We start from the raw sequence: 22,540 nt of genomic DNA on the forward strand, positions 1-22,540 counted from the left end.
ATTAGCTCCTCATCCTCCTAACTATATATCTATAGTGGAGGAAGGTCTTTCCAAAACTCTTCACTCTCTTCCTTACTTGTCTCTATCTCGCTACTCTTCATCTCCGACGAGTTGGGTCCGAGCGCTTCATTGTTGCTAGACTGTGAGCTTTGTGGCGTCTCCCTGTCAATTGCATTCGGATTAAGCTCTTCATTTTCTCGGTTTGGTTCCGAGTTTGAGTTTGATCCGTCTGTATAATCTGACAATGGGAAGTTAAACTTGGCTCTGGCACCGCGGAACTCAATGGCGGCCTTGTCGTAAGCCCTCGCCGCTTCCTCCCCTGTATCGAACGTGCCAAGCCACACCCGGGCTGTTCGCTTGGGGTCTCGGATCTCCGAAGCCCACTTCCCCCACGACCTCTGCCGTACTCCTTGGTACTTCTTCTTGCTCTCACTTATCTGTTTTTTCTCCTCTTCATTATTTGGCGGGAAGAAGTTGGTGCCGCCACTTTCGGAAGGCTGGTGGAGGGCTTGTAGTAGATCAGTGGTGGGATCATCACCATCACAGCCGCTGATCACGTGCGTGAGAGCCGAGACGATGATGGAGTGTTCTTGTTCTCGGGTGAAATGAGAAGAAGATGAGGGCTTTTCCGTAGAGGATTTCTGACCTTCCTACGGGTTCATTTTGAAGAAGATGAAGAAATTTTGCCATGAAAAGTCGGCAAGGCCGAGGATGGAATGGGGAGGATTTCAGTATCATGATCCTGCCCAATCGAACAGTTGTCCATTTCCTCTATTTTAGTAAATGGATAGTATTAACTCAGGAGGGTAAAAATCTGTATTAGTTTTATACACAATTTTCATATATATATATATATATACAATATTCACAAATAACGTATTCTTCTTCCCTCTCTTATTTTCAGCAACCCATTTCATTTCAAATCAAATCCCGCCATCTTTCTTCTCTCTCAAAATATCCAATCACCATTTCTCTCCAAATATTCTTCCCAAATAGAAGCAACCTTTATCCTCTCCCAAAATTTCCATGCTTCGATTTGTTTCCAAATAGAAGTAGGACTCTATTTCTCCCTACCTGTGTTTCCAAATAGAAGTAGGACTCTATTTCTTCATATAACAAGTCTCCTTCCCTTTCTTCGTAGGCAATTTTATTCCGAATTAACAACGCAATATTGGAACAGAGCAACATCAGCCCAGGAAATAAACATATTTTGATTTGTTTTCAAAACAAATCACATATCTATTTCTCCATTCCTTTGTTTCCATAAATTTCTCATTCCCTTTCTTTGTATATTAAGTCATTTTATTTCAAATTAACAAAGCAACATCGGAATAGAGCAACATTGGCCCAGAAAATAAACATATTTTAATTTGTTTCCAAAACGAATAATAAATCTATTTTTTCATTCATTTGTTTCCATAAATTTTTCCTTCCCTTTCTTATTTGTATACTAGGTCATTTTATTCCAAATTAACATAGCAATGGCATGGTTTTTTTGTTTTTTCGTTTAATTATTTGTGTAGGTACTGCATAACATCCCAAGCAGTTTGTAATTTATGTTTAATTATTTGTGTACGTACTGCATAACATCCCAAACAGTTACATAAAATACCAGCAAATTATTTGTATATAACATCCTAGCAGTTTGTAATTTAAGTCAATATAAGTTGTACGTAACATCTCAACATAATCCTACTAGAAGATAATCATTGACCCTAACCGGAAAAACACCATAACCCTACTAGATGACTAGAAGATAATCATTGACCCTAACCGGAAAAACACCATAACCCTACTAGATGATAATCATTGATTTTAATCGGAGAAACACTAGTTTAAATTTTAATCACAGTAATCGTACTAGATTATAGTCGTTGACTCGGAGAAACACTAGTTCAAATTATAATCTACTTAACATCCCAAGCAATACGTAATCCCAAACAATACGTACTTTATTTCATACTTATGTTATACGTAAAATCCCAACAAAATTCTCTTTACAATACATAATTGAGTAGGAGAAGGATCTGGAACAGACACGAAGAGATGGAGAAAAGAACACCAACACAGACCGAGCTATAGAAAGCAGTAATTATCCAAATATTGCGTTGGATAAGCTTCCTGGAAAATGATTGAATCGAAGTTTAAATTCAAAAACTGTTGCACCAGACTCCTTGGATAAATGGATACCTACAAAGAATATTGGAGAAAGTTCAAAGTCTTTTGAACTGAGTTATCCACCTTGATTTCAGAGGATTTTGTATTTTATTTTATCTTGATCTGTTATACAATATTATTCAAAATAATTTGTAATAATAATAAATGTATATAAATTCTCTTCTGCTACGGCATGTAAAGAGCAGAGAGTTTTCTATCAAAAATACTTGTATTCAAAAGTTCTTTATGGTAGCAGAGCCAGTAACAATGGCATTAGCATCCACTCTCAAATATCCTTACCCTTCCAACCTCAATGTTGCAAACTTCATTTCATTGGAGCTTATTTCAACAAATTATTTGTTGTGGGAAACACAAGTACTCTATTTTTATTGAAAGTCAAGACTTGCTTGGCTTCATCACAGGAGAAATAATTCTTTTAGAGAGAGAGATTGAAGGTTCCAATGGAACAGGAAGGATTGCAAATCCTGATTTTGTGTCATGGACACGCACTGATCAGTTAGTGAGAGCTTTGATAACGGCTTCTCTAACAGAAGACGTTCTTGGACTCGTTGTTGGTTTGAAAATAGCTGTTGAAGTTTGGAAAGCTCTGGCTGATGCCTTTTCACAAAGCTCGCAAGCAAAAGAAATTGAGCTACTTCAAAAGCTTCAATATATGAAAAAGGGAACTTCTTCCCTAGTTGAGTACTTAAGAGATTTTAAATCCATTTGTGACCAGTTGAATGCAATTGGTAAACCTGTGTCTGATCAAAACAAAGTCTTTTGGTTGTTAAGTGGGCTAGGACCAAAGTATAAAGCATTTTCTACAACAATGTTGAAGCCACCAGTGCCAACTTTTGCAGATTTAATACGTCTTCTTCAAAGCCATGAATTAAGAAGCAAGGGGCATCAAAGTGAGGTGACTAATCATGCAATGGCCTTTCTTAGTCAAAAATCTGAAAATAAAAAAAAATTATAAACGTGGTAGTGGACAATCCTTTACATCAAAAGGAAGAGGTTTCCAACAAATTGGGCAACGTGGGTCATTTTTTCGAGATGGAGATTTATCCAATCGACATCAAGAAACTTCAGGAACACAACCATGATACAACAATAATGTGGTTGTTTATCAAATATGCAAGAAAAGAGGGCATGAGGCTCTTAAATGTTGGCATTGGTTTAACAATAGCTATCAAGATGAAGAAATTCCGAAGGCATTAGCTGTAATGCAAATTTCTAAGGCTCAAGATACAAATTGGTTACCTGACACAGGAGCAACATCACACATTACTGATAACCCAGGTAAGCTCTCTAAATTAATTCCTTACAAGGGGTCAGATTTTGTCATGGTGGGAAAGGTGAGCGGCTACACATCTCACATACAGGTGAGGGGAAAATATTTGGTAATGGAAAAACTATTCCAGTAAAGGATGTTTTATTGGTTCCAAATATTAAGAAAAATTTATTATTTGTATCATAACTTACAACTGATTCTCCTTGTTCTTTTCACTTTAATGACATTGGATTTGTGATAAAGGATCGAAAGACAAATGAGACATTAGCCTCAGGGAGTAAACATGAAGTACTCTATGAGGAATCTAGGACCAAGGCCTTCTTCTCAAATTGTTTTCAGACCACTGATGCAGATGTCTGGCATATGCGGCTTGGTCATCCTCAACCAAGAGTATTACAGCATCTACAATCTAATAAATTGATTTCTGTTAATAAGAAATCTCATGGCTTGTGCGTGAGTTGTCAACTTAGAAAAAGTTGTAAGCTTCCTTTCTATTCTACAAATAATAGGTGTGCGGAACCTTTGAATAAAATTCACTATGATCTGTGGGGATCGGCTCATGTTTCTTCAATTCAAGGATTTCGGTATTATATAGTGTTCATTGACGATTTTTCTCGTTTTTGTTGGTTTTATCCACTAAGAAGAAAGTTTGATTTTTTTGAAACATTTGTAGCGTTTCATAAAATGGTGGAAAATCAATTTGACAAGAACATTAAAAATTTTCAGTCAGACAATGGTGCTGAATTTCTAAAAAAAGAGTTCCTTGACTATCTCCCGCATAAAGGAATTATTAATCAAATGTCATGTCCTAAAACTCCATAACAAAACAGTGTTGCCGAAAGAAAACATAGACACATTGTAGAGTTAGGGCTTGCAATGCTGATTAAAGCATTAGTTCCAAAACATTATTAGGTTGAAGCATTTTCCACTGCTAATTTCTTAATAAACAGGTTGCCTTCTCCAATGTTAGCCATGGAATGTCCTTATACCACGTTGCTTCATAAAACTCCTTCATATTCTATGCGTTGAACTTTTGGCTGCTTATGTTTTCCATACCTTCGTTCCTACAGTAAATATAAGCTTTATCCAAGATCACTTCCTTACATTTTCATGGGCTACAGTGATAAGCATAAAGGATATCGTTGTCGTTATCCTTCTACAAATCGGGTCTTTATTTTTAGACACGTGGTTTCCGATGAAAGAAAATTTCCCTTTAATTCATCATCTAACTTGAATTTTGTTGAGCAGGGAAATGAACATCTTTCTGTATTTGATGAATGGATGAATCCCTGTGATGACACACAAATCTCAACACCTACTATCACAGATCAAGATCGAGCTAGAATGTTTAATGACTTTCAAACACAAGAAGTTGCTACTGAATCACATTTGTTGCCCAACCTACCAAGACCTATTGTTCAGATATCATCAAATCTGCCTTCTCCTTCTTTTGAAAGTACTAGACCTGGTGATATGGTACAAGCTCCTCATGCAATGACTACGTGAAACAAGTCAGGTATTCACAAACCCAATCCTAAGTTTATTTACCGTATTATTCATTCTACCATTCCGATTGAGCCAAAAAGCATCAGAAGTGCTTTAAAACATCCAGGATGGCGAACTGCTATGGTGGACGAGATTACAGCATTGAATGACAACCATACTTTGACACTAGTTCCACGTTCCCATGACATGAATGTTGTGGGCTGCAAATGGGTTTTTCGAACAAAACTTAAATCAGATGGGAGTTTGGAAAAACTGAAGGCACGACTTGTTGCAAAAGGATATAGCCAACAAGAAGGGGTTGACTTCTACGAGACATTTAGTCCAGTAATTAAGCTAGGAACTATACGTATGATTCAGGACGTGATAGGAGACAACACCCGATCAACACCCGAACTGGTCTGAGATAAAACAGGGCAAAAACTTTCAAATTTTGTGGCGAAAGCCTTTTAGCCACAAGAAATAGCTCGTTGCTCAGTCGTGGGTGTAGCCCCGTCACAAAATGCCAATAACCACGACTAAAAAATTTCGTGGCAAAATATGGACCTTTTGCCACATATTTGAACTCGTGGTAAAATACCTTCTATTGACTCAAGCTATTTCGTTGCTAAATAACAATATTTTCGTGGCAGATAGCAATCCCGATATAGGAATGAATCGTGGCTAATTCAATCATGTTGCCACGAAAATATTTATCGTGGTAAAATAAGTCTTTTCCCGCAGAACTTATTCGTGGCTATAAATTCAATTGCCCACGAATATATGTCGTGGCAAATACCCAAAATAGGCCACAAAGTTTATTCGTGGTCATAATTTTAATTATCCACGAATATATGTCGTGGCAACTACCCAAAATAGGCCACGGAGTTTATTCGTGGCTATAATTTTAATTACCCACGAACATATGTCGTGGCAAATACTCGAAATAGGCCACGGAATTTATTCGTGACTATAATTTTAATTGGCCACAAATATATGTCATGACAAATATCCAAAATAGACCATAAAATTTATTCGTGGAAAATGTACCCATTTTTTTAATATATTATTTTTTTTTGAATTTATATATATTAATAACATATTAATATGGCACCAATTATAATATTATAACCTATACATTATTAACATTATAAACAATATGAAAAATAAAATTTAATAACACATCAAAATGATTATGCAAATAAATAAATAATTGATATTACATAAGCCACACGAACCAAATAAGTATTGTTTACAACATAGCCCATCGCGTGAAAAAGGAGTCTTAGCATCTGGACAAAAACAAGCTAATATCCTAAATAGAATGTTTCGAGATCTTAGACAAAAATGAGCTATAGAATCCTAAACAAATGATTCAAAGATCTAGACATAAACTACTTAAACCGTCTTAAAGAAAAAGAGCTTGAATTCTTATAGTATGAGCTCATCCAACAATCTGCAAAACCAACAATGAATAAATACAATTAGTGCCTATGACAAAAAATGAACCCAAAGCTAAGTTTTCAAAATATGCTACATGAAAAAAAAAATATAAATAGAAAAAAAGAACACCAATAGAAAAGATAAATCAACTCGTTAAAGATAAGGAAAAGTATAAATAAAAAAGACAGAATATTATTAAGATTTATCACCGACAAGTTAAGCTTTGAAAATTCAACATGTAAGAATATTTACTTTGTGAAACAAAACTAATCATATTACTTTTATGTTATTCCTTGCTACACTGCAACAAAAATGATTATTAACGTGATATTTACAAGATACATAGTCCAGTGTTGTTAATTAGTTACATTTTGTAAGATGCTCCAATTATTTTTGTCTACAACACTTTTAGACCCTTGTTAATGTTTTATTAAATTTTACCACTTAGACTCCCGTTTTTTTTTCTTTTTTTCTTTTTTAACTCCCAGCCCTTTTTCCGGTCTCCCACTTTGTGCACACAATTCTGCATCTCTCTCAATCTTATTGTATATAGAACCTTCGATTTTAATTTTTTTTTTTTTTTTATCGTCACTATGTTGCCTAAATAATTCACTTGTACTTAATCTATTCCATGAGAAAAATATATATGACCCCTAGGAAACCTTCACTTGCTATAATGTCTATATGGTATATATTTCGAAATCCCACAACTTGTCATATCTCATTGGTACGTCTTTTATGCATTTGCCATTGCTATGTACTAACAATCATGCCTCCACATCTATATTTTCCTTTCCTCTTTCTTATGGGAGTCACTATAATGGATAAACAAATGATAACTAAAAAGTATATTCTAACAATTTAAGAAAAAGCACTACAAGGAGAATCTCCTCTCTTCTAGTAAGCATTCAACTGTTCTTTATTCTATCTTCATCCATATATGTTTTTCTACATATATCATCACCTTATTTTAGTTAACTTAGCCACAAATATCCCTCATTAACACAACTGAATAAGCCTAAATTCAATTTCATACTTGCGAGGCCATATACTCGTCTAAGTTATGTCCTTCCTAAAAACCTCAATTCATTTTCAATTTTATATTCTCATGTCCTCTTTGCACCTTAACTTTGATCAAGTAACTTTATCATGCTAATGTAATAATATCTTGACACGTGGCCTAAACATCTTAGATTTATGATTCTTTTATTATTATTATTATTTCTAAATAAATGCCTACTTTGATATTCTGTGAATGTATTACTTTATTATTCTGTCTTTTTTCTACAATAGTATTAATCCTTACGAAAGACCTCTTTTTGATGACATTAGCTAGTTTTAGCTGCTTCTTTTTTTCCTTTGTTTTTTTTCTTCAAGTACCCAACATATTAATTATAGAAAATCATTTATGAACAACTATCCAAGATTTAGCAGACCGTCTTCAAGGAGTCTAAAATATAACTTTTCACTGAGATCCTTGGTCTACATGAGCTTAGTTTTCTACCAGCTTTCTATTGGAACCTTTCCAAGATGCAATAAGAAATTCATAAATCATGAGCTGCATAGGCTTGTTTTCATTTCTTTTTTATAATTCAATTTTTTCCATTTTTACCTTTACGCCTTCAATCTAACACTCAAAAGGATTTTCAGCAAAGTTGTTCTGAATTTCAATGTAGACGATCATTGTTTATAGTTATTGGTAGTTAAATACAAGAAGTGGTGCAAACTTAGAATTTCTCATGGAGCTTGCTTAAAAACTCTTGTAATCAAGTTTATGGTTGAAAACAGTCAATTCCAAACTCAAAAACCCCACAAAACCAAAATCAGAAGCCCCACAGAGTCGGACTACACGAACTAGCAGTTTTGAATAAAAAATATTCAACAATCAAGTACCTACAATTTTTTAAACAATTTAAACGTTCTCCTTTCAGATGTCTAAACGAGTACCGTTAAAGGATATCACAAAATTAGCAATTAAAATAGTTGGCTAACTTACTACTAACAAAGCAGAAAAATATAAGAAAACTGACAAAGAAATCAAATTAAAACAAGAATTTCTTAATATTGACAAAAAAAAGATGTAATATCAAATTTCAGTAATAAACCTTGCCGGAAAATAATAAATTGCAATAAGAACACACACCTAGATGACTACACAAACATTTTAATGCCATCAAGAATACAAGACACAAGAATAAATTATTAAATAAAGATTAATATAAGCCAATAAAAAAAAGGTAAAAGAAATCATAACTGTCTTACCTTGTCCTTTTCTGCAAGCAATGTGTCAGTTGTAGCTTGAGGAGATTCCAAGAACTCCAGTAATTTTACTGAAATTTCTTCTTAAAAACATATCTCAGACTGATTGGTCATTCTATTGTCCCGCATAAAAAGTAGAAACATCATTTGTGGAAACTCACCTTCTTTGTAGTGGTTTTGTTTACTGGAATATTGAGGATATCACAAAAATCCAACAGTTTTTCTTTAACACATTTGTCAAGTTTCTCCTTAACTTTTGTCCTCTGTTTTTACTCCTGAAGATAAGAATAAACCGATAAATATATGTTTTTGGGACAAAATCAATCATGTCTTTATTTATGCATGCACATAAATATCTGTGAAAAAATACAATAGGGAAGAAACTCTTGCACATGAGAAGTAGATAAATGATTAAATAAATATGACCCTCCAAAAACCATAAAACACCTGATTTTCAATCCAGGCAAATCCAAAAAACTGGCCTATATTTCTCTTCAGACTATGTGCCTGCAAAAGAAAACAATCACACTAAGTTTAATCTAGACACAGCAGAAAACAGGAAACTTAAAGCAAATTAAATTATTGCCAAATGAATGAAACCACAAAATCATATTGACTGACTTGTTAAAAGTATCAAGTATAAGACTACCTTCAGCTTCTTTCCATAACATCTTTCTATCTAGTCTGTGCATTTATTTGACAAGTAAGTTTTGTAATACCCTTAATTTTAAAATGATAGTCTAGGTATTTATTTATTTGTTTTAATTGTATTTTTAATTACTTAATTGATTATTTGACTAATTACTTATATGTTTAATTGAATTAGGTATTACTTGATTATCTGATTATGTGACTACGTGTTATTTGTATTTGTCTATGTGTTAATTGTTTAATTAAATTATGTACTTAAATGGTGTTTTGATTAATTATAAATTAAATATTTTCTTTTCTTTTATTATTATTATTATTATTTTTTTTTTTTATGGTTTTGGTTAGTAGTAATGGGCAACCAATTAGGTCCCATAGATTACTTGGATAGGAGGTTGGATGGGTATGGATTATTACCCATGGGTAGGTGTGTATGTATATATATAAATATATATTATATACATATATAAAAGGGAAAGTAATTTATTAATTACTTTTATGGTAACTTAGATAGTAATATTTAATTTGATGTATATGTTTTATATTTAAATAATAAAAATATACATAGATTTGATAGGTGTTATGTTTTAAGTTACTTTATAATATTATAATAACTTCAATATTATTAGATAATCTACTAATAAATAATAGGATGTATATAATTTATTTATTTAATAAGGAAATACATAAATTATATTCGTATCATGTTTTTAGTTACCTTATAATATTATGGTAACTAAAATATTATTAGATAATCTGCTAATAAATAATGGGATATATATAATTTATTTATTTAATAAGGATATACATAAATTATATACGTAACATATTTTACGTTACATTTTTATATTTTAATTTTAATTTTTCTTTATTAAGTTGAGTTAGAATGAAATTAGGATTAGGGTTAATTTTCTTTAGCTTATATATACATAAGTCTTTAGGAGGATTCAAAAATATAGTATGTGATTTTATATTAAAGAGAGAGAGTTAGAGAGAGAAGGAGGAAGAGGAAAAAAGGAAGAGAAAACTCTTTAGAGAAGAGGATCTAGGAAGAAAAAGTTAAACTTTCGATCCGAAAGTTTAAGGCAAGTTCTTCTTCTATCTCTTTCCCTTTGATTCGTATTTCTGTACATGCCTAGGAAATTTCAGGATTTATTAAACACATAAAACCAAATAATTATGCATGTTTAATTGGATTAGAATATAGGTTTTATGAATTTGGTTCATATCTGTTCTTGTGTTATGAATTGATAAATGCATGATTTTGATTTAATTTCTAGTGTGCATTTTTACATGTTTAAATTATATATTTTTCATATTTGTGGAATGATGAAACGTAGAAACATGCCTAGGATTCCTGAACTTTAAATAGGAACTAGGTTTGGGTTTAAATAAATTTAAATAAACTCAATCATAATGATACTTGCTATTTTGAATGTTTTAAAAAAACGAATGGATTTAGTCTTTTAAAATGTTTTAGCAATTGAGATTAAATGTGTAGGATGAATTGGATATGGAGAATACTTATTTGACGGTATAATAAAATATTCTCATGTATAAGATTCAGTTTGTGTAGGACATATGATATAGGAAACTTAAATAAATAATAAGTCATTCCTATTTTGTGATAACTTGATATCATATTATCATAGTTATTTCTGGATTGTTTGATGTATTTCCTTAATCGTTACATCAATTGTTGAATTGTGTGATTCAATGCACCGGTATGGGACAGTGGCATTCTAGGGACGGATTAACTTATCAGTTAAGTCCTACCTATTTTATATAAGGAAATGGATTAACTAAAATGTTAAATCTTACTTATATTCAAGTCAGGTCAGCTAAACAAGTTGAATGACTTACGAAGGATTAATTTATTATATAAGGGAATGGATTAACTAAAATGTTAAGTCCTACTTATATTCAAGTCAGGTCAGCTGAACAAGTTGAATGACTTATGGAGGATTAATTGATACTAGATAAGATGGTTACTAGGTTATATATATATAAGTATGGTGCCATGATATGAGCTTGAGTCTCAGGATCAGTGGTTAGGGCGCGTATATCGCTAGGGATGTGTAGCTAAATATAGTGTAATTGTATACCCTGGTAGGTCTAGATACTCATGCCCACTATATGTGCGTTTTGCATGTTGCCTACTATTCAGGTTGAGACAACTCTATAGTCTAGTGAAGTTCCTTTAGTGTGTATTTATATATATACAAACTACTAGTTATTGTTGGATTGACTAGGATGTATACGTGTATCGAATCTCTGCTTGGACTGTAGTAGAGTAGAACTTGTTTGTGGGCCTGACCCACCATTATTTTTCAGGTGTTCATCATTAGTAGAGGTTGTTCGTGCTAAGTAGGGATCAATCTACTTCACTCTTCCGGATTTTCTACATAGGAGTTTCTTTTACGTTTCAGTTTTCTGATGTAGACAGTTATTGCTGTCACTTGTTCAGATGGGATTATCTAGGGGTCCACAAGGTATGGATTCCCAAATTATATATTTTTGGAGGATTAGTTGTATCAAAAGAGTTTATTAATTAATAGAAATTTATTCTGAAGTTTTATTATTGAATTATCATTTAGTTTCTTTTCAGTATTTTATTTATTATTCTTTATTCTTTTGTAATTTGTGTTCGTTTATTGCCGATTTGTTTTTGATATCCCCGGGCATTCGGGCGTGAGCCTGGCCAACCCGCATTCGAAAATCCGAGGGTATCACAGTTTTGTAATGACCCACTCCACCACATGGTATGATATTGTCCGTTTTGGGCCTTAGCCCGCATGGGTTTGCTCTTGGGCTTCACCTTAAAAGGCCTCATACAAATTAGAGATGACACACTAACATATAAGCACTTCACATTTCCTCTACCCAGGCGATGTGGGACTGTGCACCCGTAACTAGCCAGTATGGTAGCCTAACAGTGTCTCTCGCACCCGCCCACAGTACACCCACCCATAAGGTCATCACAATCCACCCCACTTGGAGGCCCAACGTCCCCGTCGCCACACTTCTGGCTAGGTCAGGCTCTGATACCATTTGTAATACCTCCAGATTTCCGAATACGGGTTGGCCAGGCCCACGCCTGAACGCCCGGGGATATAAAAAACAAATCAGCAATAAACGAACACAGATTACAAAAAGAATAAAGAAGAATAAATAAAATGCTGAAAAGAAACTAAATAATAATTCAATAATAAAACTCAGAATAAATTTCTATTAATTAATAAACTCTTCTGATACAACTAATCCTCCAAAAATATACAACTCGGGAATCCACACCATGTGGACCCCTAGATAATCCCATCTGAACAAGTGATAGCAATAACTGTCTACATCAGAAAATTGAAATGTAAAAAAAACTCCTATGTAAAAAATCCGGAAGAGTGAAGTAGACTGATCCCTGCTCAGCATGAACAACCTCTACTCCTGATGAACACCTGAAAAAAAATGGTGGGTCAGGCCCACAAACAAGTTCTACTCTACTACAGTCCAAGCAGAGATTCGATATACGTATACATCCTAGTCAATCCAACAATAACTAGTAGTCCGTATATATATAAATACACACTAAAGGAACCTCACTAAACTATAGGGTTGTCTCAATCTGAATAGTAAGCAACATGCAAAACGCACATATAGTGGACATGAGTACCTAGACCTACCAGGATATATAACTACACTATATTTAGCTACACATCCCTAACGATATACGCGCCCTAACCACTGATCCTGAGACTCAAACTCATATCATGGCACCATACTTATATATATATAACCTAGTAACCATCCTATCTAGTATGAAAATCCTCCATAAGTCATTCAACTTGTTCAGCTGACCTGACTTGAATATAAGTAAGACTTAACATTTTAATTAATCCATTCCTTTATATAATAAATTAATCATTCGTAAGTCATTCAACTTGTTTATGTGGTTTAATGCTTCCAATTAGTCATTTCATTCTATCCATATGTCTATGCATGCTAGAATAGATGTTCATGTGCTTATCTCTAGATTTTGTGTTATTGCTGCATGTCTATGTGTATTGATGCTATAGATTTAGAAATTGTCAAAACATTGTGCTTAAAAGAATGCTTTTGTGATTCTCTTGATGGTTCATGCTTATCTCTTAATGGATTGTGCCTCTCCCCTAGTTTATTTTCATGCTAGTAGTGTAGTTGTAGTGCAGTGTTAAATGGGAAGATAATCTATGCTTGTTGTTTGATGATCCAAGCTTTTGAATCCAATTAGCATATGTCTCTATCCTTGTGTTGTATTTGGATTGTGAGCTTAATGAAAGGATTAATGACTTGCTTTGATTTATTGTGCCTTTCATATGTTGTTTAGACAATATATGCTTCATAGCTTAGATATATTGTGCCTTTCACATGATGTTTAGACAATACATGCTTAACTAGTCATCATTGCTTGTTGAATCAACCAAATACACTCACACCAATATTGCAACCCACAATTTGCCTTCATTAATCACTTGTCAATGATATAGAAATGCATTGCTTGGTGGTGATCTCTAAACCCCAAGATCTCTTTCCCTCTCTCTCTTACTTACTTACTCTTAATTGCACTCTTTTGCTATTACTTAGTTTAATTTAGTTGCTCTTTAATCAACCAACCAACCAATTGTTTGATCACTCGACCTACTAGCCCTAATTGTGATTCCACGACATTGCTCGATCCTCACAGTCCCTTGGGATGATCCCTACTCACTCTTGCTACGTTAGTAGTAGTGTTGGTAGTGGTTTTTATAAATTTAAATTTGACCTAAAAAGCTTTTTCTTGAACCGCACATTTACTACATTATTTTGGCGTTCACAACCGGCCTCGTCAAATTTTGGCGCCATTACCGGGGATTGTTGATTAGATTTGGCAATATCAGATTTGTGGAATTGATTAGGATTAGTACTTTTTTGATCATGTTTTTACTTTATTTTTATTTTTCTTTTTGGTTACTTATTGTGTTGTTCTTACTTAATAAGGTGCATTGAGCAAGAGGCTAGCAAATGAGCATCCAAGCAAAGGAGCTAAGCAAAGAAAGGAAAAATGCTAAAAACTTAAAAAAAAAATTTGCTAAGCTAAGCTTTAAAATTTGGAGTTGAAGTGCTAAAGGTCCTTTGTGAGATTTTCTTTACTCAATCCCTTAGTTAAATCGTCGGCCTGTGTGGAGGCTTATTTTTTATTGTCTTGCATCATTGAGTTAAAGTATGGGAGTATGAATTTAATGTTTGTGGAAGAAGTCTAATTGCATTGTTGTGAAGGCATAGTGTTTGTCATTCTTTGTGTTTGTTGTGTTTTGTATTGTGCATGCATGGGTGTCGTTCATTAAGACCAACTCTTGCCCCTCTTGATTTGTATCTTGAATCTATCGTTAGAAATCCTAGGGGAAGAGGAAGTTCAAATAGAGCCAATCTTTCAATGGATGACCATAATGATAATCATGTTGAGGACATTGGTCACATAAACCAACAAGGTATCCTTCATCCCAATGTGCACAATGAGAACATACAAGTACCATTAGGCATGCCTAGGCCATTCATTCACCAACCACCACAACAACAAGGCCAAGTTCCATATGGAATGCCAAGGCCAATGTATGCTCCACAACCTCCCATCAACAATCAAGGAATTCAAAACTAAAGTGTTCATGTTGCACCTCAAGTAACTAATCCACCTCTTGCTTTAAGAGATCACTATGTGCCTAATGAATACAATGCACCTACATGCATCCAATTGCCTCAATTTAGAGCATATCATTATGAAATTAAGCCATAAACCATTCAAATGCTTCCTAACTATCATGGACTTCCAAGTGAAGAACCTTACAAGCATTTGGATGAGTTTCTTGAAGTATGTTCCACCATAAAATATACGGACATGCCAGAAGAGGTTTTAAGACTCAAACTTTTTCCATTCACCTTAAAAGATAAGGAAAAATATTGGTTCAACAACCTTAGGCCTTTTTCAATCACTTCTTGGGCAGAAATGCAACAAGAGTTCTTGAAAAAGTACTATCCGGTTTCTAAGACCAATGCCATGAGGACCTCAATTCGAGAATTTTCACATGGGGATGGAGAAACGTTTCATAAGGCATGGGAACGCTTTAATGAATTGCTGAGGAAGTGTCCACATCATGACATGCCCAAATGGCAATTAGTTCAATATTTTTTTAAGAGCTTATCGGACAACTATAAGGGTATGGTTGATGCTTCGATGGGTGGCATATACATTGATAGGCATGAGGATGATGTGTGGCATCTCTATGAAAGTATGAGTGAAAATTCTTTGCAAAGAACACTATCATCCAAGAATGGTAGAAATTCACAAGGTAGGAAGAGTGTTGGCTTACATCAAGTCGAACATTCAAATGAAATAGCCGCCGAAATGAAGTCTTTATCTCAAAGGTTTGATCAATTTTTGATTAACCAAAACTCGACGAACCAAGTATCTTCTTTCCCTAACCATTCTCATCATGCATCAAATGAAAAATGTATGACTTGTTCTAGTGTTCTTCATTTTACTTCTCATTGTCTTCAAGGACAAGTGCAAATTGAACCTAATGAACAAGTTAATGCGGCTATTGTGAACCAAGGGAACAATCTTTATGATACTCATTATAATCCAAGTTAGAGGAATCATCCGAATTTCTCTTGGAAAAGCCAAGGAGAGGGCTCAAACCCTTCCCAAGGCGGTTTTCAAGGGAAGTACATTCCACCTCCACTTCAAAACCAAGGATCTCAAGGTTATAGACCCTATCAATCATAAGGGAATCAATTTGCTAATTCTCATTTTCCCAACCAATCCTATTCCCAAGGTAATACTAGAAGTCCCGCCTTTGAAAAGAAAGTTTTGAATGCTTTGGGTACTTTAGAGGCTAACACTCAATTACTTCATTCTCACGTTCAATCTATTGCAAAGCTAGAAACCCAAGTAAGGCAAATAGCAAGCACTCTCAATGCAAAAGAGAAGGGAAAGATGCCTATAAATGCTCCACCTAAACAAAAATGTGTTGTGGAAACCCATTCTTCATCTGAAGGCCACGTCATTGAACACGTTAATACGGTGACTACCTTGCGGAGTGGTAGGATTGTGAATAATCAAGTTGGAATGTCTAATGAAGAGAGTGAACTGGTACAACCTTAAGTTGTCACCTATCCCGTTTCACATCCCATTCCTCCTTCATTGCATATACATGACCTTGGAGATGAGAAAGTCTTAAAAGATGTGTTTGAAAAAGAAGTTTTGAAAAAGGATGTTGAAAAGGTTTTATTGAAAAATGATTTGAAAACTTCTTGTGTTGAAGAGCGTTCAAAAGAAAATTTTGAAAAAGTGTTTGAACCAAAGGTTCCATTTCCGGTAAAAGGATCAATTTCAAAAGACAAGCAAAAGGCAAAAACCAATGAAATCATGGAAATGTTTAGGCAAGTGAAAGTTAATCTTCCACTATTGGATACAATCAAGCAAATTCTGGCTTATGCCAAATTCTTGAAAGACTTGTGCACCCAAAAGCAAAAGAACAAGAGCCAAGCACCAAGAAAAGTGGTTTTGACCGAGCAAGTAAGCTCAATTTTGCAACATAACACTCTTCCAAAGTTTAAGGACCCCATTTCACCCACTACATCATGCATTATTGGTGATCATATCATTAATCGGGCGCTTCTTGACTTAGGAGCAAGTGTTAATCTTCTTCCATACTCAATTTAAGTCAAATTGGGCTTAGGTGAATTGAAACCGACGTCGGTAGTTTTACAACTTGCCGACCGATCCATTAAGAAGCTCAAGGGTATAATTGAGGATGTTTTGATAAGGATTGACAAATTCTTCTTCTCGATTGATTTGATTGTTATAGACACGGAACCGGTTCCCAATCCTAAGAGCCAAATTCCCGTTATCCTTGGCCGTCCTTTTTTGGCAACCGCTAATGCCAACATCAATTGTAGGACAGGGATAATGAAGATTTCATTTGGCCACATGAAGGTGAAGTTGAATATCTTTAATCCTACACCCAATTCATTTGACAAATATGAAGGAGAAGTCAATGTTGTAGATGAATGTCATGATCTTCAATGCCAAGGAAATGAGCTTTTGTGTAAAACCAAAACTTCCAAAGGATCATCTTCAACCTTGCATTCTAAAAGTCTTGTTTTAAACTCTTGCTTTGAAAGGGCATGGAAGCCCAAAGGTTGTAATTGCATAGACAAGGGACCAAAGACTTCCCTTAAGCTTAATCCAACAAGTTCTTCAAAGAACCATTTATTGGGCGGAGTTCAAAGAATCTATCAGCCCAACAAGGAGGGGATGTATTATAAGATCTTTGATCCGGGATAAAAGAGCCCAATGTCTTGCTAAAGACATTAAAGACTAGCAAAAGCATTCGTAGGGTGTCAAAACCCTATTCCTCCCCCATTTCTATCTTTCATTTCATTTCTTTCGAAGTCTAGATACTTGTTTTTGGTTCATATACATTTCAAGGAACTTTGGTGAGGATTGCATAAGCTTTCATGTCATTATTGAGCATTCTGCAAAGTTCGATCGATCTCAAACTTGAGTTCGATCGATCGAACTTTTTTCTGCATCCAACACTTAGAAAAATTTTCGATCTACAGAAACTTGCATCCAAATCACCTCTCTGTCCCATCGTTCGAACCAACTCCAAGATCGATCAAGAGACCTTCGATCGATCCAACTTCCAAGTTCGATAGATCTCATGACTCAACACTTAGAAAAATTTTGAGCCTACATCAACCTGCATATTTCAGCTCTCTGTCTGATCGTTCGAAACATTCCAAGATCGATCTAAAAGTTCTTCGATCGATCCAACTTTCCAGTTCGATCGATCTCATGTTCCAACACTTAGCCAATTTTTTTTGAACCAAAAACCTGCATATTGTTGCTCTCTGTCTGATCGATCGTAGGCTTGTTTCGATCGATCACATATCTTCATTTCATTATTTTAACTTTAATTTGACTTTTCAACTTTTCAAAAATCCAAAAATATTTTCATTTTTATTTTATTCTATTTTTACTCTCATTTTATTTTGTTTTAGTTTTCAACAAGTTTTCAAAAATTCAAAAATATTTTAATTTATTTAGTTTTTAATTAAAAAAAAACCCAAAATCCAAAAATACTTTGAAAGGAGTTCATCAAAGTTCGATCGATCACAACTCATCTTCGATCGATCGAACTAGTCCGGAAATGTTTTTAAAAAACAGATCCAATGGTCTTAAGATCGATAATTTGGATCAATCTCACTCATCACTTACCAAACCTTAGCCTCTCGTCCCTCTTCATTGTGAATCATCTCTCCTAGCTCGGGCAACTCCTCCGGCGAGATCTAAGCATCTCGAATCTCAGTCCATCTCCATCCTCTTCATCTGAGATCATCTCAATTCATCCTCCATTCTCTCGCTCTCTTAAGGTAAGATCCGAGACATCCTTCCTTAGATTTGAACTCTCATGCATCAATAATTGTTTCAAATATCGTAATTATGTTGCTCTCATGTTGAATCTTTCATTCTCAATGCTTTAGCATCCATGTCTATATATATATAAGTGTGTGTGTATATGTGTGCATAGATTTTCAAGATTTTGTTAGATTTGGGTGTTTGGGACACGTTTGGAGTGCATTTAGGCTTGATTTATGTTATTGGAGGGCCTACGAACTCATTCGTGTGGGCCCCATGCTTCAAAAGTCACAGATCTGTGACTGTTAGGTTTCATCGTCGCACTGTTCGATCGATCGAACAAATTTACGATTGATCTAAGATTTGTGATCAATCCAACTAATTTTCGATCGATCCAAATTTTGTGATTGATCCAACTCAATCTTTGATCAATCCAACCCAACCTTCGATCGATCCAACTTTTGTGATCGATCTCAATTCTTTTTCTGATCGATCGAATTTCACAGATCTCATATACACACTTCATTCATCTTATCTTATGTTCATGCTACCTTATATATGCCCAATGCTTGTGATATTCCACATTGGATGCATTTCATACTCACATTGTTTAGCATGTTTCATATTCTGCCACTTGCATAGAATCATGCAATATTTTGTTTTGTCTATCTTATTTGACATACATGTTTTTATATTGTGCTTTATATTTTATATATGCTGGCACTAACTTTTGAATTTCTATTTGCGGACTATGGCTCGCTTTAAAACGGTAGCACGTAGACACCGTCGCGGCTCCAGCCGCAGACTTGATGACGGGGCCAGTCCATCTCATGTCTGGGATCCTAGCCCCGAGCACACACAGAGGAAAGTCCGACAGCGGACTGGGGAGACTGCGCAGCCCTCTCATACAAAGGAGCCATTACACCCTACTCCACCCCAGTCGCCGACTCATCCAGCATTCACTCCATTACCATCGCAACCAACTCAGCCGGCTCCACCTATTCAGCCAGCTCATCTACAGCGTGACAGACTCACGCCTTGATATGCACACATGACTATCGAGCATGAGTTAGCATTTGACACCGCATTCTTCTCCAGATCGGTGCTGACTCGATCTGCCTATCAGGACATCATCCAGCGGGGCCTCTCAGCTATTCTTGCCCCAGTCGCAGAGCCGATCTACCCGCGACTGGTACGGTTGTTCTACCAGAACCTCCGACCGTCGCCGCGTACTACAACCGAGCTCATCACCTCTATCGATAGCCATGAGATCACCATTACAGTGGATACTCTGGCCCGTTCGACTAGTTGTCCACATCGGTGCTTGGCCGAGCTACAGGAGACATATCCCAGGTTCCACAGGCCTTCTTACGCCGATATGGTGATTTTTCTCACAGGTCACCATGCAGGTGGTGAGACCTTCGCCACCCGGACATTCTTGCCGAATGACCTGTGGTTTCAGATTCGGTGCTCTACCGAAATATATACATGGTGGGACATAAGATTCAGAGGCGGGGCGACTATCTAGCAGCCTTATACACCTTCTATATAAGCCACTGGTTGTCTATTCCTGCGCTTATCTGGAGCGTGATGAGGAAGCTCTACGATGAGTACGTCAGCAAGGAGGCGCCCGGAAGGTCCAAGTCTCTTCCATTCAGCCACCTCATCACCCAGATTCTCATTGACCAGCGCTATCCCATCCACCCGCAGGAGCACCCTTAGAGAGGTTCTTGTCACTTCCTCAAGAAGGACTGGGACAAGAGCTACAGAACTATTATCACTCGCCTGCAGGTCCATGCCGTACTAGCGGCTGCAGAGCTGGAGTTAGAGGAGGAGGCGACAGCACAGGCCCCGGCAGAGGCACTGGCAGGGACAGCAGCAGCACATTCCGCAGCGGACGACGCACCAGTCGATCCAGCTGCCGAGCATTTAGACATCGACTTAGAGCGTTCTGCAGACGATGCAGAGCAGGACTCTCCAGCCAAGTCGCCCATTCATGAGCAGGAGCAGACTCAGGAGCTTTTTTCTGATTCATCTATGCCTGAGACTCCAGATATGACCCCCGGCTTTGGAGTATGTCTACAGATGCTCGAGGATGCTGTTGTTACCATCTGAGCTGACCTCACAGCCCACAGAGCTGAGTTTGCTGCCTTCCGCATAGATGTCGCGACCATGTTCAGAGATTTATTCAGAGACATTTGCAGAGCCAGACCTGCTCGTCCTACCTCATCTTCCTGAGCTCCCAGTCGTTTCTATCTTATGATCCCTCTCTCCTTTTGATACTTTATTATTGTCACTGTATTATTTTTACAGCCGGTTTGTCGGCTTTGATATTTTTGTTGTACCTGCACTTTCTCTATTTTATATATCTATTTTTGCTATAGATGTCATATGATTGTATTCTCATATATGTATGTTTGACTCCATCAGGTGCATCACAGTAACTTCAGTGAGAGAGTGCTACCCAATTTCCAGGACCACCTTTATATCTCTCCCATTTCTTTATCTATTTATCCCATTTACACTTGCATGTCCACTGTGCACTGATTATCCAATTTTGTTATCTGATAAGTTTATCCAAGTGCCAATTTTCAGGGCCACAGTTCATCCCAAGTTTGGGGGGGGCAATGCCACCCACTTCGGATACTTCAGTCCCGATTATTCTAGCTTAGTTGCACTAGTATACTCTTTCTTTTATTCTCTTTGCACATTGAGGACATTGTGCAATTTAAGTTTGGGGGGAATGGTGCTCTACAGTGTTAGTTTTAAATTCAAATTTTTAGCATGACTTGTGTATTTGAGGGATATTTCTATGATTGGTCCATATCTAGCTATGATTTTGATCTTTTGAGGACTATATTGCTTAAAATTTAAAAATTGCTTGACTTTAGAGGCCAATACTCCTTGTATACCTTATGGAAGCCATTTTGGAGTAACTTTTTTGAAAGATTGATATCTTGCTTGCATTTGTGGTCCACATCATTTTAATTTTGTGATTGTTTTAAGATTCACTCTAGTCTTCTACACTAACACCGGCGCACACTAGCATTCATTTGTGGGGTACAAGCTTTGTTAATTATTGAATTGGTTATATCCCAATTGAGCTAGTAGTGCATTGAAAGCTTTCATTCTTGATAAAGATAGATAATAACCCCTTTTCACTAAGTAGCCGGGATTCTAGCCTCATCAAGCACTGAACTTCTCGTGCCGAAAGGTGGAGGGCCCAAACTCTAAGTTAATAATTGTATTAAAAAAAAAAAAAAGGGGTTGCAAAAGCAATAAAAAAAAAAGTGAGGACTTCTCCCAAAAAGGTGAGAAGTGGGGAAATGATTAGATGGAGGTTGTCTTAATTTGTAACCTAGTTGATTTAAGCTTGTAAGTCCATAGGGGTGTTTGAACACCTAGTCCCCTAAAGCCGTCTGGTTTGGGTGTCATTGACCCAACGCTCGACCTCATGAATCGCTAGGATGCTTAATGGATCAACACATTGCACTATACTTCCATCTTTGATCCTCAATAAAAAAAAATATAAATAAAAAAATGAAAATGAATGAGTGAAAATAATAAGCGCACCTAGAACAATAAAGTTTTAATAAAAGGTCCACTTTTTGTCTTGATGATCGGTACTAGATTTGTGTGCTAATTTGAGGGTAAGGATGTGATTAATTTTTTAGTTAGCTTAGATAGCAACACACTTGATGCCGGTCCACTCAAAAGGATTCTAGAGTTGTTTTGATTTGCATAATCATTTTCTTGATGTGTGGAGGACCATACTTGCTTGCTTGATGTTGAAATTTTGGGAAATTGCTTAGAAATGTTTGAAACAT

At 35.8% G+C, this 22,540-nt stretch overlaps 1 protein-coding gene across 1 annotated transcript; it reads right to left on the bottom strand.

Annotated features, from left to right (window-relative positions):
• Positions 1 to 29: 29 nt before the first annotated feature.
• On the bottom strand, positions 30 to 1,188 carry LOC132316508 (ethylene-responsive transcription factor ERF109-like). The gene is made up of 2 exons (XM_059814981.1): positions 1,075 to 1,188; positions 30 to 650 (listed from the first exon to the last, which is right to left on the bottom strand). Exons 1-2 carry the CDS (start codon positions 1,186 to 1,188, stop codon positions 30 to 32), a joined length of 735 nt encoding a protein of 244 aa, XP_059670964.1.
• Positions 1,189 to 22,540: the final 21,352 nt, after the last annotated feature.

The sequence above is a fragment of the Cornus florida genome, unplaced genomic scaffold (genome assembly GCF_030987335.1).
Source record: "Cornus florida cultivar Cherokee Brave unplaced genomic scaffold, ASM3098733v1 CherokeeBrave_3.0.0_Hap2_Chr07, whole genome shotgun sequence".
In the NCBI taxonomy this organism is placed as follows: domain Eukaryota; kingdom Viridiplantae; phylum Streptophyta; class Magnoliopsida; order Cornales; family Cornaceae; genus Cornus; species Cornus florida.